At 46.7% G+C, this 15811-nt stretch overlaps 1 protein-coding gene across 3 annotated transcripts in view; it reads left to right on the plus strand.

Moving 5' to 3' along the window:
* Nucleotides 1-15811, plus strand: part of PCP4L1 (Purkinje cell protein 4 like 1) — a 107698-nt gene that overhangs the window by 39902 nt on the left and 51985 nt on the right. The window contains exon 1 of one of the 3 annotated variants that reach the window (XM_069728834.1): nucleotides 3690-3812. The exons of the other annotated variants lie outside the window; for them this stretch is intronic. Within the exon in view, the coding sequence (XP_069584935.1) occupies nucleotides 3732-3812 (81 nt within the window). The 5' untranslated portion in view covers nucleotides 3690-3731. Of the gene's footprint in view, nucleotides 1-3689; nucleotides 3813-15811 lie in introns of those variants that run through there. 3 annotated transcript variants of the gene reach the window in all.

Genomic DNA, 15811 nt, shown 5'->3' on the forward strand with positions numbered 1-15811 from the left:
GGGAGGAGAGACGAGATTATAAGGCGTAAGGTAAAAGGAAGAAGGGAGGGAGGAGAGATGAGAGGGAAGAAGGCAGGAAAGATAAATAGATGATAGATAGTAAGGGAGAGAAAAAAAAGGAGGGATGAAAGATGGAGAGATGATAATGAGTAAGGGCAAGAAAAGGAGATAATGAGGAAAGATGGAGAGATGAGAGGTAAGAAGGAAAGATCAAGAGATCATTGGGAGTAAGTGAAAGAAAATAAGGGAGGAAAGATTAATGGAGTAAGGGAGAAGAAAGAAGGAAGGGAGGAGAGATAAAGAGTAAGAGGAAAGTAGAGAGTGAGGAAAGATGGAGAGCTGAAAGGGAGAGAGGGAAGATTGAAAGATCAAGAGATGATAGGGAGTAATGGAGAGAAACACATGGAGGGAGGAAAGATGGAGAAAAGATAGTGAGTAAGGGAGAGGAAAGATTGAGAGAGGGGGAAGAAGGAAGGGAAGATCAAGAGATGATTGGGAGAAAGGGAGAGGAAAGAAGAGAGAGGAAAGATGGTGAGATGATAGGAAGTCAGAGAGGGAAGAAGGGAGGAAATATGTAGAGGTAATAGAAAGGAAAGAAGGGAGCAAAGATGGAGAGTTTATATAGAGTAAGGGAAAGGGGAAAGATGGAGGGAGGGAATATGGAGAGATGATGGGGAGTAAAGAAGAGAGGGAGGAAAGATGGAGACATAGATAGTAAGGCAGAGAGGGAAAGGCAGAAAAATGGACAGGTAATAGGGATTCAGAAAGAGGAGAGGTGGTGGGGAGTAAAGGAGAGAGAATGGACAGTCGAAAGATGGAGAGATGATGGGAGTAATATAGAGAGGGGAGGGGAAACATGGAGAGATTATAGGGAGCAAAGGAGAAAGAAAAGGGGGATGAAAAATGGAGATGATAGTATGGGAGAGAGACAAAGCATTGAGGGTAGTTGGCGATATGATGGGAAGTAAAGGAAAGGGAGAAGACGGGAGGGGGAAGATAGAGATGGTAAGGGAAATAGAGAAAAGGGAGGGCTGAAATGGGCAGATTATAGAGGGTATGGGAGAGAAAAGTAGGGAACTGAGGAGACCTAATAGGAAGTAAGATAAGGCAGCGAGGAAAGATGGAGAATATAAGGAGTAAGGAAGGGAGGGAAGATGGCAAGACAAGTGATAGAGAGAAAGAGAAGGGAAGGAGGAAGGCAAGAGAGATGATAGAGAGAGTAAGGCAGAGAGAAGATAGGAAAGATGGAGAGATGATTGGGAAAGAGAAATAAAAGGAAGTAGGGATAGTGGATGAAAGGGAGAAAGGAAGACAATGAGAGACAGGTAAGTGTAGAGTGAGGAAGAGAGAGAAAGCAAGAAAAGTGGCAAGAGAGGAAGGGGAAAGAGGGAGAAATGGACAGAGGTATGGGAGCGAAAAATAGAAAGGAAAAATGAAGAAAGAAATGTATAGATGGAAAAAGGAAGAGTAAGAGAGAACATACAGTAGAGACGAAGTATGAAAGAAAAGAAAGAATAAAACAGGAGAAAAAACTTGTGTGGGAAATGAGAATATGAAAGCCTGAAAGAGGAAGGGTTAGTAGAAAGGGATTAAAGGAAGAAAAGGAAGAGAAGGAGGAAGGTAGAGGAGAGGAAAAAAGAAAGAATGGAGATAATGTAGACGGGAAAAACAGGAAGGGAGAGAAGGAGAAACATGGAAGACAGGAGAAATATGCAAAGGAGAGAGATAATGAGAGAAAGTAAAGGCCCCTTCACATTTAGCGACGCTGCAGCGATACCGACAACGATCCGAATCGCTGCAGCGTCGCTGTTTGGTCGCTGGAGAGCTGTCACACAGACCGCTCTCCAGCGACCAACGATGCCGGTAACCAGGGTAAACATCGGGTAACTAAGCGCAGGGCCGCGCTTAGTAACCCGATGTTTACCCTGGTTACCATGCTAAAAGTAAAAAAAAACAAACAGTACATACTTACCTACAGCCGTCTGTCCACCAGCGCTGTGCTCTGCTTCTCTGCTCTCCTCCTGTACTGTCTGGGAGCCGGAAAGCAGAGCGGTGACGTCACCGCTCTGCTTTCCGGCTCACAGCCAGTACAGGAGGAGTGCAGAGCACAGCGCTGGAGGACAGACGGCTGTAGGTAAGTATGTAGTGTTTGTTTTTTTTTACTTTTAGCATGGTAACCAGGGTAAACATCGGGTTACTAAGCGCGGCCCTGCGCTTAGTTACCCGATGTTTACCCTGGTTACCAGTGAAGACATCGCTGGATCGGTGTCACACACGCCGATCCAGCGATGTCTCCAGGGAGTCCAGCGACGAAATAAAGTTCTGGACTTTATTCAGCGACCAACGATCTCCCAGCAGGGGCCTGATCGTTGGTCGCTGTCACACATAACGATTTCATTAACGATATCGTTGCTACGTCACAAATAGCAACGATATCGTTAACAATATCGTTATGTGTGAAGGTACCTTAAGGGGATAAAGCAGGGAAAGCAGGAGACAGTTGGAGGGGGTGGAGAGTGAAGGAGATGGATTTAGCGAGGTTGTACACTGTGGGGCAGTGGGAATAGTAGCATTATTAAGTTGTAAGGGAGCCCTGGGGATACAGAGAGGAGAACGGGGGCAGTGATTATGAGAGCTTTCCAGGAGGTGGTGTAGGGGGTGTACTGCTTGTTCCCAGCCTCATGATGTGCGTTAACGACAGAACCCTCTCAGTGGATAGAATAATGTAGGATTAATGCCAGAGCCTTCCCATCCTATTCCCACAGCTCCATCATCATTCCAAGAGAACATTTCAAGATCCGTGAACTCAAATTTCCCTGCGCCTGTAAATATCCAGCAGAAGAAAATTCTATCATCCCATATGTGATCCAATAACACTCGCTGCGGTGAGGGTGACTGTCTATAGATATAGCATACAGCTAGAGGTGGTCTGAATTGTGGACTCTATGGTCACGAAGATGTCTCACCCACCGTACAAGACTATTTGTGCTATTTGTTAACCATGACGTCTCATATGTCATTCTCCCAATTACAATCCAATTCAGCAAGATCGATAAACCTTCCTGCCGTAGCAGCCATTTAATTTCGCATTGCCATGTGCTGGCTCCTTCTAATATTTTCTTTCCTTAATGACTGTGTAGCGGCTTATTGCTCAGTGAAATTAATTACAGATCCACTGGGACCTTGCTCAATCACTTAACGCAGGGGTTTGCGCCTCTCATTACCCCCACCCTGATCTTTGTGACCTATAGAGACAGTTTAATAACTGCATTTGTCGCGCTGAAGAAATGATTGCTTATTGATCTGCTCTACGCCGTTTCCTCAGGAGTAAATTACACCGTGACAAAAATATCATACTTGCTCTTGTGCCAGGGAAGTGATATACAGACATGAGGTGTATAAACCGTGCCCATGGCAGTTCCCACCTATTTCATATGCATCTTTATGATCATTAGTAGTAATTAGAGGTTAACTCCATTCAGCACAGGTAGTGTAGGTGGGGAATACGGTATATGACAACCTCTATATTTACCTAACCATATGGACCAGGAGTATTTATCCACCTGTTTTGGCCCTTTTTGGTCCTGCCATGGACCCCTAATAACCCCTTCACACTATATTTAGAGTATTAAACTATATTTTGTCCATATCTTTCAATCCTTTGCCTAACAGATTCTGCTGGACTTGAAGATCTGTGAGATCCATCACTTTGTAATCCCTAAAAAGGAATTATGGGCTATGGCAGAAGTGGTCCAGGACAGTGGTCACCTTCCTTTATGTGCACAAGAGCTAGACTTATTGGATACCAAAAGGTACATCTAAGACAGAATTAAGACTCCTGCTTTGAAGTTCTTCTTTAACATAAAGTCTTCAAATTCAACTCCTAATGCTCTGCCGTATGCAGAGCTGTAATAAAGGTATGGGGATACATCTTAAGCTACTTGTGAAGAGGTTGTTTGATTTGCAGCTCCGAGCCAAGGACAAGGGGAGTAGGAGGATGGGGGTGGAGGTTATTTTTGTCACCTGGAGGACCCTATTGTGGAGGTGACTGCTGCGGGTCTCAAGGTCTCTGTTGTGAACCAATATGAAATCGAGGCATTCTTTGTTACTGCAGCAACCGGTGTTTCTACGGAAACTGCAAGAGGGCAACCTAGACGAGATTAGGGATGAGAGTGACTCTATAAAATATATATTAATCTTATCATTCTATATATCATGCAGGTTGATTACGGATCAGGGAGTACAGCTTCCTTTTTTTAGGCTTTGTCAATCACACTGGTAATGATCATGTTTCAGCTTTCGTCGGCCTCTAATTAGCGTGGGATTAATTACTATGTAGTGGCACCAAGTGTCTTTCTCCTGGCACAATGTCTCGTTGTGCTGTGTATCCACGCAGGGTGAAATAAGCCGGTGGGTGATGGCGTATAATTATACACCAGCCACTCCTGCTCATCCGACGTATGATCAAGTGCAAACTTTAACACTGTTCATCCTGAGCTTTTCAGTTCATGAATATAATGCCAACACAACAGTCTACAATGGCAAGTACATAAAACAGCAGTAGAAAAGTGGAAGCCGGGTGGCATTGTAGTAGCTCTGCCAGGTTATACAGCTAAGTGTCCATATGAGGACGTATAATATCCAGCAATCTGTTATGAGACTGGTTAGATGCTAAGAGCTCATACCGCAGATCATCATTAGCTCCCCTTTTCCAGGAGCTGAACACACAGGACGCTGCTAAATAATTCACCAGGCAGAATCCTATCTCATTAACAGTCCATTAACGAGCGGCAAGGAGCTTGCTTACCGGCATGCTATAGATACTCCTCCTGAAAATGGAGGCAAGGTGGGGGAAGACGATTAAAATTTTTCAAAGAAAGTATTTCCAAAAGCAAAATTAATTGATTTTTAACACTACCAACGAATGTAGAGTTACTGATTCATGTTACTATTCCCATTGTTTTGTTTCCTTGCGCAATACTTTACACTGCAGCACTACCTTATAAGGGGGAGAAGCCATATCCCTGTACATCATGAACCCCTGATGGAGCAGAATACAAGAATGACACTTTAGAGTGGTGCCTCTTTCTGGTGATGACCATGCTGGAAGTAGGAGACTTTACACATTTTGTCAAAATGCCTGAGAAGTTTGCATGAATTTGGATCCTTAACCCCTTCACCCCGAGCCTGCTTTCACCTTCCTGACCAGGCCAATTTTTTGTAAATTCTGAACAGTATCACTTTATGTGGTAATAACTCTTGACTGCGTATCGCCAAGATTGGTCCTTCTCTCTCATAACATCATAATTCCGCCATACCAAATTCTCCATAAAACCAAAACTTATTACTGAACAAATTAACACATGACCATTTTTTCTTTGGATAAATTGGCCACAGCGGCCATTTATTAACAAAACAAACATAATAACACTATTTATACAATTGTGTAAAAAACTTGAGGGGAGGGTTCTTGGAGCTAACAAAACTGGCACACCATGGGCAAAAGCCCCCCCACAAACTTTTTTAACCTAACCTTCTTTACCCTCAGCCGTAACCACACCAGCTCGAGGGCACCATGTAACCCGTTTCCGGGCAAACCAACTCCAAAAGCTCCCGAAGTAAACACCCCGTCCAGAGCCCGTAAACCGAAGCCAGTTCAACCCCATAAAACATCAACTCCAAGAACCCAACCCCCTGCCAACCACGAGCAGCCCTGACAACCTCTGGCTCGCGAGTGCCCCACCACCGCCACTGCTCTCTCAACTCCTTCCTGTATGGCTAGTGCCCACAAGTCCAAACCTATATCGTTTAAATGAACACCGTCATTCCTCCAAAAGTTCCCCACCCCATCTTCCAATTTCAAATGCCGAACCGCCACACCCCCATTCCGGGAAGCAAAACTTCCTACAGCCCTGTTCAGCTTAACCCGTGCCCTATTAATACCCTTATGAGAACGTGCCGCCCTCCAAGCCTTCCTCGGCACGATATCAGACCAAACCGTCACCATCCCAGGAAAAGATACCCACAATCCCAGAAAGTCAAAGCGGATATCCCGAATCAACTCCCTCACCGGCTTAGACCCCAAGTCGTTCCCTCCCAAATGTACCACCACTATATCCGGTGCGCGATCCAACCGAGCAGCGCGGGCAAATTCAGACAACAATCTGCACCACAACATGCCCCGAAATCCCAACCAACGAACAACCACTGTATCTCTGCAAAAACCCAATTGCCTCCCATTTTGCCTAACGTCAGCCCGAATCGCTCCCCAATGAACGAAGGAATGGCCAAGTGTCCAAGCCAACAGATGAGTCCGACCTGCAAGATACAACAACAATTAATAACAAAATAACAAATGTCCACCCTCGATCAAGATACTCCCTTCAACGCCGAACGTAAGACAAATATCGATTAGGGTGGTTTCACACTTGCGTTTTTGTCTGCAGCGTTTTTTTTTTCAAAAAAACGCATGCGTTTTTTTCCCCTATATTTAACATTGAAAACGCATGCGTTTTTGTTTGTACGCGTTTGGTCGCGTTTTGCAATGCATGCGTTTTTTTACTGCATGCGTTCATTTTCAGAAATGCAACTTGTAGTATTTGGACCAAAAAAACGCATGCGTTTTCATGCATTTTTTGGGGGGGTCAAAAAATACATTGGAGTCAATGGGGACGCATGTGTTTTTTTGTGCATGCGTTTTTTTGTGTTAAAAACGCATGCGTTTTTATATTAAAAAAACAGAAAACACACTGATATGCCACCCCCCAACATAAAGGTGATAAAGGGATCCTAACCCTACCCCTAACCCTAACCCTAAGGGATCCTAACCCTAACCCTAATCCTTTTAGGGGTAGGGGTAGGATCACTTAGGGTTAGGGTTATGATCCCTACCCCTAACCCTAACTATTTCTGTTTATAGTGGGTTTTTTACTTTATTTTGATGATTGGCAGCTGTCACACATTTCTCAGCATGCGTTTAAAAAACGCAAACGCATGAAAAAACGCATGTAAATGCGTCAAAACGCTGCGTGTTTTCACCACATGCAAAAACACATGCGTCAAAAAAACGCAGCGTTTGCACGCGTTTACATGCGTTTTTTCACCATGCGTTTTTTGCATTTTTTACCGCAAAAACGCACCCAAAAAAACGCAAATGTGAAACCAGCCTTAGACATCCATCTTCCTATACGCCTTATTACATCTGCACCCAAACCCAAGCCATCCGCCTCCGACGCTGCCCCAATTATAAATGAGTGTGAGCCGAAGAAAAAGGGGTCAAGACCTAACAACACTAAGACTTTTTTTTTTTTTTAACACCGCCGTAAATTGAAACCGCGACAAAAACTCCCCTTGACGGTGCCTCAACAGTGGACCAGACCTACCATACCACAATCCCCAATAATCCTCCAAACAACGATGTGGACACATCAAACCACCCACCACCTTCCCTAACACCACCCGTTTTCCCTTCCCCAGCTGATCAGTCTTTGAACGTCTAATCCAAAAGGTAATACCCCCTGCCCAAAAATCTACATCCTAGGCTAACATGCCCCCGGCCAATCCTTTGTAGGGGACACCAGCTCCCCAAGTCTCAATGCCCCAAAAAAGGCCAAAGAAAAAGCCAAGCGAAACAGAACGGCCTCAAAATGAGAACTACAAATCTCACCCAAAGCCCCCCCAAAACGTTCCAACATCCCAAAAGTTATGGGCCTGCGCTTGTCGCAAATCGAGGATCCTTTACGAAAACCTCTTAATGCCTGTCGTATCAAAAAGTCTTTCGTAACATCCATAGAACCCTGAAGCTTGAGACCAAAAGCCAGACCAGCTATAAATTTGTTCAACTTTGACACTGACCAACCCCATTCCTCCGCTGACCCTATCAATAACAAAAGCGCCATTATCTTAGCAATGTCAGACACAACCGTACCCAACTGATCTAACCACTGCTCCCATGTATGCCACGACGATTCGTAACCTGACCAAGTCCGTCCCGACACCGAAGCCTGTATCAAACGACCGCCTCGTCCGCAACAATCTGCCACAAATGTGAAGGGCATCCTCTTCCTGCCTCCTCTGCGTATGGTGCCAACTCCCGGAAACACTCCCACTGCAAACGAGACAAAGCATCCGCAATAGAATTTAGAATGCCGGGTACATGAACAGCTGAAATCCATGTATTCAACTCCAGGCACCGCAACACCAACTCCCGCACCAATCTAATCACCGGGGAAGAGGAAGAAGAAAGGCTATTAATCATCGCCACCACACTCGCATTATCGCAATGGAAACGCACCCGCCTATCCTTAAACATGTTGCCCAAGATAAACACAGATACAACGATTGGAAACAACTCCAGCAACACCAATTTTTTTTGTAAATCCATTTTTACACCACCAATCGGGCCAAACGCCAACGCTCCATTTACCTCCACAATAGGCGCCGTAACCAACACTGCCCGCCGCATCCGTAAAAATCTCACAATGAAAATCATTAAGTTCCTCCTGTAGAATCAAAGACCTTCCATTATATTTTTCTAAAAAAACGCCTCCACACAATTAAATCCTCTCTATGCTCTTTATTCATTCGAATGAAATGATGCATCGACCGCACTCCAGAAGTCGCTCTGGATAATCTCCTGGAAAAAATTTTACCCATAGGCATAATACGACATGCAAAATTCAAACGACCTAACAGCGACTGTAACTCTTTCAATGTAACCTTGCGCAATTTTTCACCTCTCAGCACCTCCTGCTGGAGAGATAACAACTTATCCTCGGGCAACCTGCACTCCATTCTCTCCGAATCGATAAGAATTCCCAAAAAACTCAACACCGTGCATGTGCCCTCCGTCTTTTCCTACGCTAATGGAACACCAAAGTGACCCATTCCATGGCAGCCAACAAATTCCTACACACTAATGAATCTAGCGGTCCAACAAACAAAAAATCATCCAGGTAGTGGATGACTGAAAGAACCTGCGAAACATCGCGTACAACCCACTCTAAAAAAGTACTAAAAGACTCAAATAGTGAGCAAGAAATCGAACAGCCCATGGGTAAACACCTATCCAAATAAAAAACCCCATTCCAAAAGCAACCCAAAAGAAGAATGCAATCGGGGTGAACCGGAAGCAATCGGAAAGCCGATTCAACATCTGTCTTAGCCATTAACGCACCAGCGCCATACCTACGTACCCATTGCACGGCTGCATCGAAAGATGTGTATACCACGGAGCACAGCTCCTCAGCAATGCCATCATTAACAGATAGCCCTTTAGGGTATGACAAATGTTGAATCAAACGAAACTTGTTAGGTTCCTTCTTTGGAACAACCCCCAAGGGCGAAACAATCACTCCCTCCCCAGGTAAACAACTAAATGGCCCTGCCATTCGCCCCAAATCCACCTCCTTCGCCAATTTTGCCGTAACAACGTCTGCATGTAAATCAGCCGACCTCAGATTCTTTTTTGAAAAAGGGACTTCATAAGTGGCATGAGGAATCCGAAAACCCTCAGAAAAATCTTCGAAAAGTAACTTCGCCTTTAACCAATCCGGGTACCTATTTAGATAAGGGGCCATCTTTTGTACATTCACTGGTGTCACCCCCTTGACCAAAACCCACTGCAGGTCTACCCCTCGCTTTTCTAAAACATATAGCCGCTCCATGTGAGGCCCCATTGCAGTGGGAACATACATGCTTGAATTTACAAGTGCTACCGTACTTGCATTGGCCGTCATTAAACTGCCAACACATCCCTGTTTTGTCTTTCATCCCCTGAGTCCCTTGACCCCCACCTCCCTGTCCCGGATGCTGCCCAACACTCTCTCCGCCCCCGTGAAAGGACTGCCCAAACCGTGTTGGTGCCATAACTTTCAACCACAACCCTATATCTTTCTGGTCCCATTTAATCTCAGGCCTAACCGCCTTCCTTTGCCTAAATTGCTCATCATACCGCAGTCACGCCAGGCCACCGTACGCCCTATATGCCTCACCGATAGCATCCAAGTAACAAAAAAGACCCGAACAATTTTCCAGAAACTTTTCACCAATAACACTCGCCAAAATAGCAAACGCCTGCTGCCAATTAACGAATGCGGAATCAAACGCCACCTACGCTTTTCCTCCTCCTCTTTTCTGCTATCATCCTTCTTCCCCTTTTCTAGATTAAATTTTTCCAAAGGAAGGAGGGAGAAAATCTCCACATATTCATCCTTCCAAATTTTTTCCTTTACTTCTTGTTTTAAATGAGCGCCTAAATGCCCTTCAAAACAAATGTAAACTTCCCCTCTTGCCCTATCATCCAATTTAACCGTATCAGCCTTATTCTTTCCAGTTTGTATAGCCACTGACACCCCACCCGACGCTGACCGCTCCCCCCCACTCAACATGTCCGAACCCAAAGGCCCTACTGAACCCTTACCCAAAGCAGGTAACCACGCTCCCACAGGGGATGCCCGTAAACTATCTGCGCCCCACCCCCCATCCAGCCTCCTCAAAATCTGTTACATACTTGACCAAAGCTCTCACCCCGGGAATCCCAAAATTACCAGCCTCACCACAGTTCTCCCCTAAGTCCCTGATCGAACACCACTAATTGGCGTACAAGGACTATACTCACACACACGAGGCTGCGTAGGTGCTGTGTTCCCACCAGCCGTGCTTCCAGAATCCAGCGGTTCGCGATAGCCGCGCAGGTCACTGCAGGATCCGGAATCCTCCGCGCAGCTTTGTTGCTCCAGGCCCGCGCCCCCAGCCTCCTCGTCACCGGGGGGGACCGAAGCAGGAGAAGATGATCTATTCCTTGATCTCCCCGCCGACCTCGACCTGCCAGCCGCCTGTCTGTCCACACACCTGCCCTCCTGCTGACTTCATCTGCGCGCCGCCGCCGCCGTCACAGTACGCCCCGGCCGCACAGGGCCAGGAATCCGCCTGCCCGCCGATCTGCTGCTCAGTGCACCGGACCTGCCAGGTACCCCCGAAGCGTCTGTTCCAGGGTCACCCACCGCAGTGCACACATCTCCGGGCCACTGCTGACCCGACGCTCCATTCCTGCTCCTCCTAGTTGGTGCCTGAGCCACCCTCAGTGCGGCACCCCACCTCTGATTGCCACCTCTCCTCACCGCTGCCACGTGTCCCACCTCCATGGCCACACCATGTGCAGCCATCGCTTCAGGGTGTGCCTGCACCGCCGCAGCCCTAGGCAGCCTACCCACGCCAGCAGCGCCGGCCGATGGATTCCTGCCAGAGGGCGGGTCAGGCCGGATACCATCACCGCGGCCTGTACCCTCTGCAGGGTCCCCGGAGGGGCTCCGAGGCCGGCGTCTACAGTGCGTACCTGCCTAAGGCGATAGACGTTTCGGTGGCCGGGTCCTCCTTGTCCTGGTGCCCTGGGTTCCTTGTGCTCCAAGAAGCGTCGCCAGCTGGGTCTCCAGCCAGCCACCCCTTCTCGACCGGGCCATGTCCCGCAGCTGCGACAGCATGTAATCTACAGAGGCCGTGGTAAGCACGTGTGCTTTCTTTCTTTTTTCCCTGCTAATGTCACATGTACTGGCCCTAACCACACAATTAGGTACCTTCACACTGAACAACATTACAACGATAACGATAGCGATCCGTGACGTTGCAGCGTCCTGGATAGCGATATCGTTGTTTTTGACACGCAGCAGCGATCAGGATCCTGCTGTGCCATCGCTGGTCGTCGCTAAAAGTCCAGAACTTTATTTCGTCGCTGGATCACCCGCTGACATCGCTGGATCGGCGTGTGTGACGCCGATCCAGCGATGTGTTCACTGGTAACCAGGGTAAATATCGGGTTACTAAGCGCAGGGCCGCGCTTAGTAACCCGATGTTTACCCTGGTTACCATTGTAAATGTAAAAAAAAAAGACACTACATACTTACATTCCGGTGTCTGTCACGTCCCTCGCCGTCAGCTTCCCGCACTGACTTAGCGCCGGCCGGCCGTAAAGCAGAGCACAGCGGTGACGTCACCGCTGTGCTTTACGGCCCGCGCTCACAGTCAGTGCGGGAAGCTGACGGCGAGGGACGTGACAGACACCGGAATGTAAGTATGTAGTGTTTTTTTTTGTTTTTACATTTACAATGGTAACCAGGGTAAACATCGGGTTACTAAGCGCGGCCCTGCGCTTAGTAACCCGATGTTTACCCTGGTTACCCGGGGACTTCGGCATCGTTGGTCGCTGGAGAGCTGTCTGTGTGACAGCTCTCCAGCGACCACACAAGGACTTTCCAACGATCACGGCCAGGTCATATCGCTGGTCGTGATCGTTGGAAAGTTGCTGAGTGTGACGGTACCTATTTTCTTTATACCCACACCCTCCCCAGCCTAAACACCAGCCCCCTCCTTTGTCCCCTTTCAACCAATCCCACTGCACTGCCTTAAAATGTTCCCACTCCCCTTGGCACCACAGTCATGGGGGGGCTTTCATTTAGCTGTGCATATTGCAGCCCCCCCCCCCCCCTCCCCGCTGGAACGCTTCAACAAATCAGTGATTCTGAGATTCATTTTTTTTTTCGTGAACACATTGTACTTTATGCTAGTGGTACATTTAGGTCAAAATGTTTTGTGTTTATTTGTGAAAAAATTGGATTTTTGGTGAACATTTCGCAATTTTCAAACTTTTAATTTTTGCAAAAAGCAAAAAAATAATTGATAAATAACATGTCTAATTTACTTCTGCATAATTTTTTAAACATAATTTTTTTTTGTTAGAAAGATTAAAAGTTGATCAGCAATTTCTAATTTTTCCAACAAAATTTACCAAACCGTTTTTTTAGGGACCACATCATGTCTGAAGTGACTTTGAGAGGCCTATATTACAGAAAATACCTAAATGTCACCATTCTAAAAACCGCACCCCTCAAGGTGCTCAAAACCGCATTCAAGAAGTTTATTAACCCTTTAGGCATTTCACAGGAATTAAAGCAATGTGGAAGGAAAAAAATTAACATTTTAACAGGATAACTTTGTTGTGCAATTTTTCCTGATTTACACCGATTCACCACATATGTTGGAAAACTAAGGTTTGGGCACACGGTAGGTAGGGCTCTGAAGGGTAGGAGCGCCAACTGACTTTCGGAAGGCAAAAATGTCTGGAATAGATAGCAAACGGCACGTTACGTTTACAGAGCCCTTAATATGCCTAAACAGTGGAAACCCCCACAAGTGACTCCATTTTGGGAGCGCCTTGAAACCCACCGATGCTTCACAGAAAATTATAACGTTGAGTCGTGAAAATGAAAAAATGAAATTTTTCTGCAAAAAATGTTGCTTCAACTCCAAATTTTACATTTTCTCAAGGGTAACAGGAGAAAATGGACCATACAATTTATTGTTCAATTTCTCCTCAGTACACCAAATATGTGGGGGGAAAAGTACTGTTTGGGCTCACGGTAGGGCTCGGAATGGAAGACGTGCCAATTGAATTCTGGACCGCAATTTTGGCTAGAACAGATTGCGAATGCCATGTCACATTTCACGAGCCCCTGATCTGTCAAAACAGCAGAAACCCCCAGAAGTGCCCCAATTTCAGTAACTACACCTCTTGAAGAATTCATTTAGCTGTGTGGTGAGCATTTTTAACTCTCAAGCGATTCACAGACTTTTATAAGATTATTTGTATAACATAAATTTAAAATTTGCCATTTTTCCACTAAAATGTTACTATGGCCCCAAGTTTTCAATTTTTAAAAGGGATAATTAGAAATAATGGAACACAAAATATGTTCCGCAATTTTTCCTGAGCATGCTAATACCTCATATTTGGTAAAGCTCAGAAGGGAAGGAACGCCATATTGTAGTTCACATTTTTCTGGAATGGTTTAAGGGTGCCTTGTAACATTGGTAGACCCCTGAGGTGCCAGAACAGCAAAATCTACCATAAGTGACCTCATTTTACAAACTGTACCTCTCAATGAATTCATCTAGGGGTGCAGTGAGCATATTGACACTACAGGTGGGTCACAGAATTTTATTCCATTAAGCGGTGAAGAAAAACAAATATATTTTTACCTCAAAAAATTTTGGTTTTAGCTTCAGATTTTACAATGTCACACAGGAAAATGGGTTAAAATGGCACGAAACTTTGTCACACAATTTCTACTGAACATGGCAATACCCCATATGTGGATGTACAGTACTGCTTATCCATATGGCGATGCTTGGGAAGGAAGGAGCGCTAGTTGACTCCTGGAGAACAAATTATTGCAGAATACCGTATTTTTCAGATTATAAGACGCACTTTTCCCCCCAAATTTTGGTGGAAAATGGGGGTGCGTCTTATAATGCGAATGTACCTTACTGATACCATTGCTGCAGGCCACAGGCTGGGATGAAGGGGTGTCCGGAGGTGCTGTGGGTGCCCGACGCTGCTACCCAGTGCTCTGCGGGTGTCTCCAATGCCCGGCGGCGCTGCAGGGGAGTCCGGTGCTGCTGCCCGGTGCTCTGCTGGTGTCTCCGGTGCTGCGGGTGCGCAGCCAACACTGACTGATGCTGCTGCGGCGGTCTCCGGTGCTGCCGGGGCCCACTCCGGCAGTGCCATGATTTCCTGTGCAGTGGACTCCGGTAAAATGGCCACCAGGGGAGCGACGCAGATGGAGATGTCGGCACCGAAATCAGCTCTGAAATCTCATCTCCCGAGATCTCGGTGCCGACATCTCCATCTGTGCATGCGCTGCTCCCAGGCGGCCATTTTACCGGAGTCCACCGCACAGGAAATCATGGGACTGCAGGGGCTCTGGCCTTTCACAAAATGTTGGCAGAGCCCTGGCAGCACCGGAGACCACCGCAGCAGCATCGGGCAGTGCCGTCCGGGCACCCGCAACACCGGAGACACCAGCAGAGCATCGGGCAGCAGCGGCGAACACCCGCAGCAGGACCACCGGACATCGGAGATACCCGCAGAGCACCGGGCAGCAGCACCAGACACCAGCAGCACTGCCAGACACCCCATCAACCCAGCCTGCAGCATCACCCCACTCCTGCCTCCTCCAGCAGAGACCACGCTTCACCGCAGCCACCACCCCTGGTAAGCAATAAGGCGCATGGATTATAAGAAGCACCAACATTTTCTCAAAAATACAACATTTTTCCTAGTTTTCTCCTCAAAATTTGGGGTGCGTCTTATAATCCGGAACGTCTTATAAAGCGAAAAATGCAGTTGTTTGCGGATTCCATATACAGAGCCCCTAATTGCCAGAAGAGCAGAACTCCCCCTCAAGTGACCCCATATTTGAAATTATACCCCTTTGGTAATTTATCTACAGATGTAGTGACGATTTTGACTCCATGGATGTTTACCCGTAATATGCAGCAATTTGCCATTGTAGCGTCCTGTACGTTATAGTGCCCAGTAGATAGTAGTCACCGGGCTCCTTCAGGGTACCCCAGTACAGGGATGCCACTCTGCCTGTCTTTCTTAGGGACCTGTCAAGTCAACTACATGGTACCATTTCACTAGGCCCACCAGTTCGTCCACATTCTGGGGTCTCTCTGGGAAACCAAGGTCTGCACCGGCTTAGGAAGGGAGTGAACAAATCTGTCCATGACAACCCGCTCGACCATATGGGCTGGAGTGGAAGACTCTGGCCTCAACCACTTCTATACAAGATGCAGTAAGTCAAACATTTGGGAGCGAGGGGGTTGTCATTTTAATATGCCCAGTGGTGAACCCTTTGTGTTCTGACCAGCATAGTCACTCCCTTACGTGCCATAATTTCAGTTTTTAACTTGGTATATTCCGATGCACCCTGTGATGACAAATCATAATAACCCTTTTGGGGCTCACCACTTA

This window comes from Ranitomeya imitator, chromosome 1 (genome assembly GCF_032444005.1).
Source record: "Ranitomeya imitator isolate aRanImi1 chromosome 1, aRanImi1.pri, whole genome shotgun sequence".
Classification (NCBI taxonomy): Eukaryota; Metazoa; Chordata; class Amphibia; order Anura; family Dendrobatidae; genus Ranitomeya; species Ranitomeya imitator.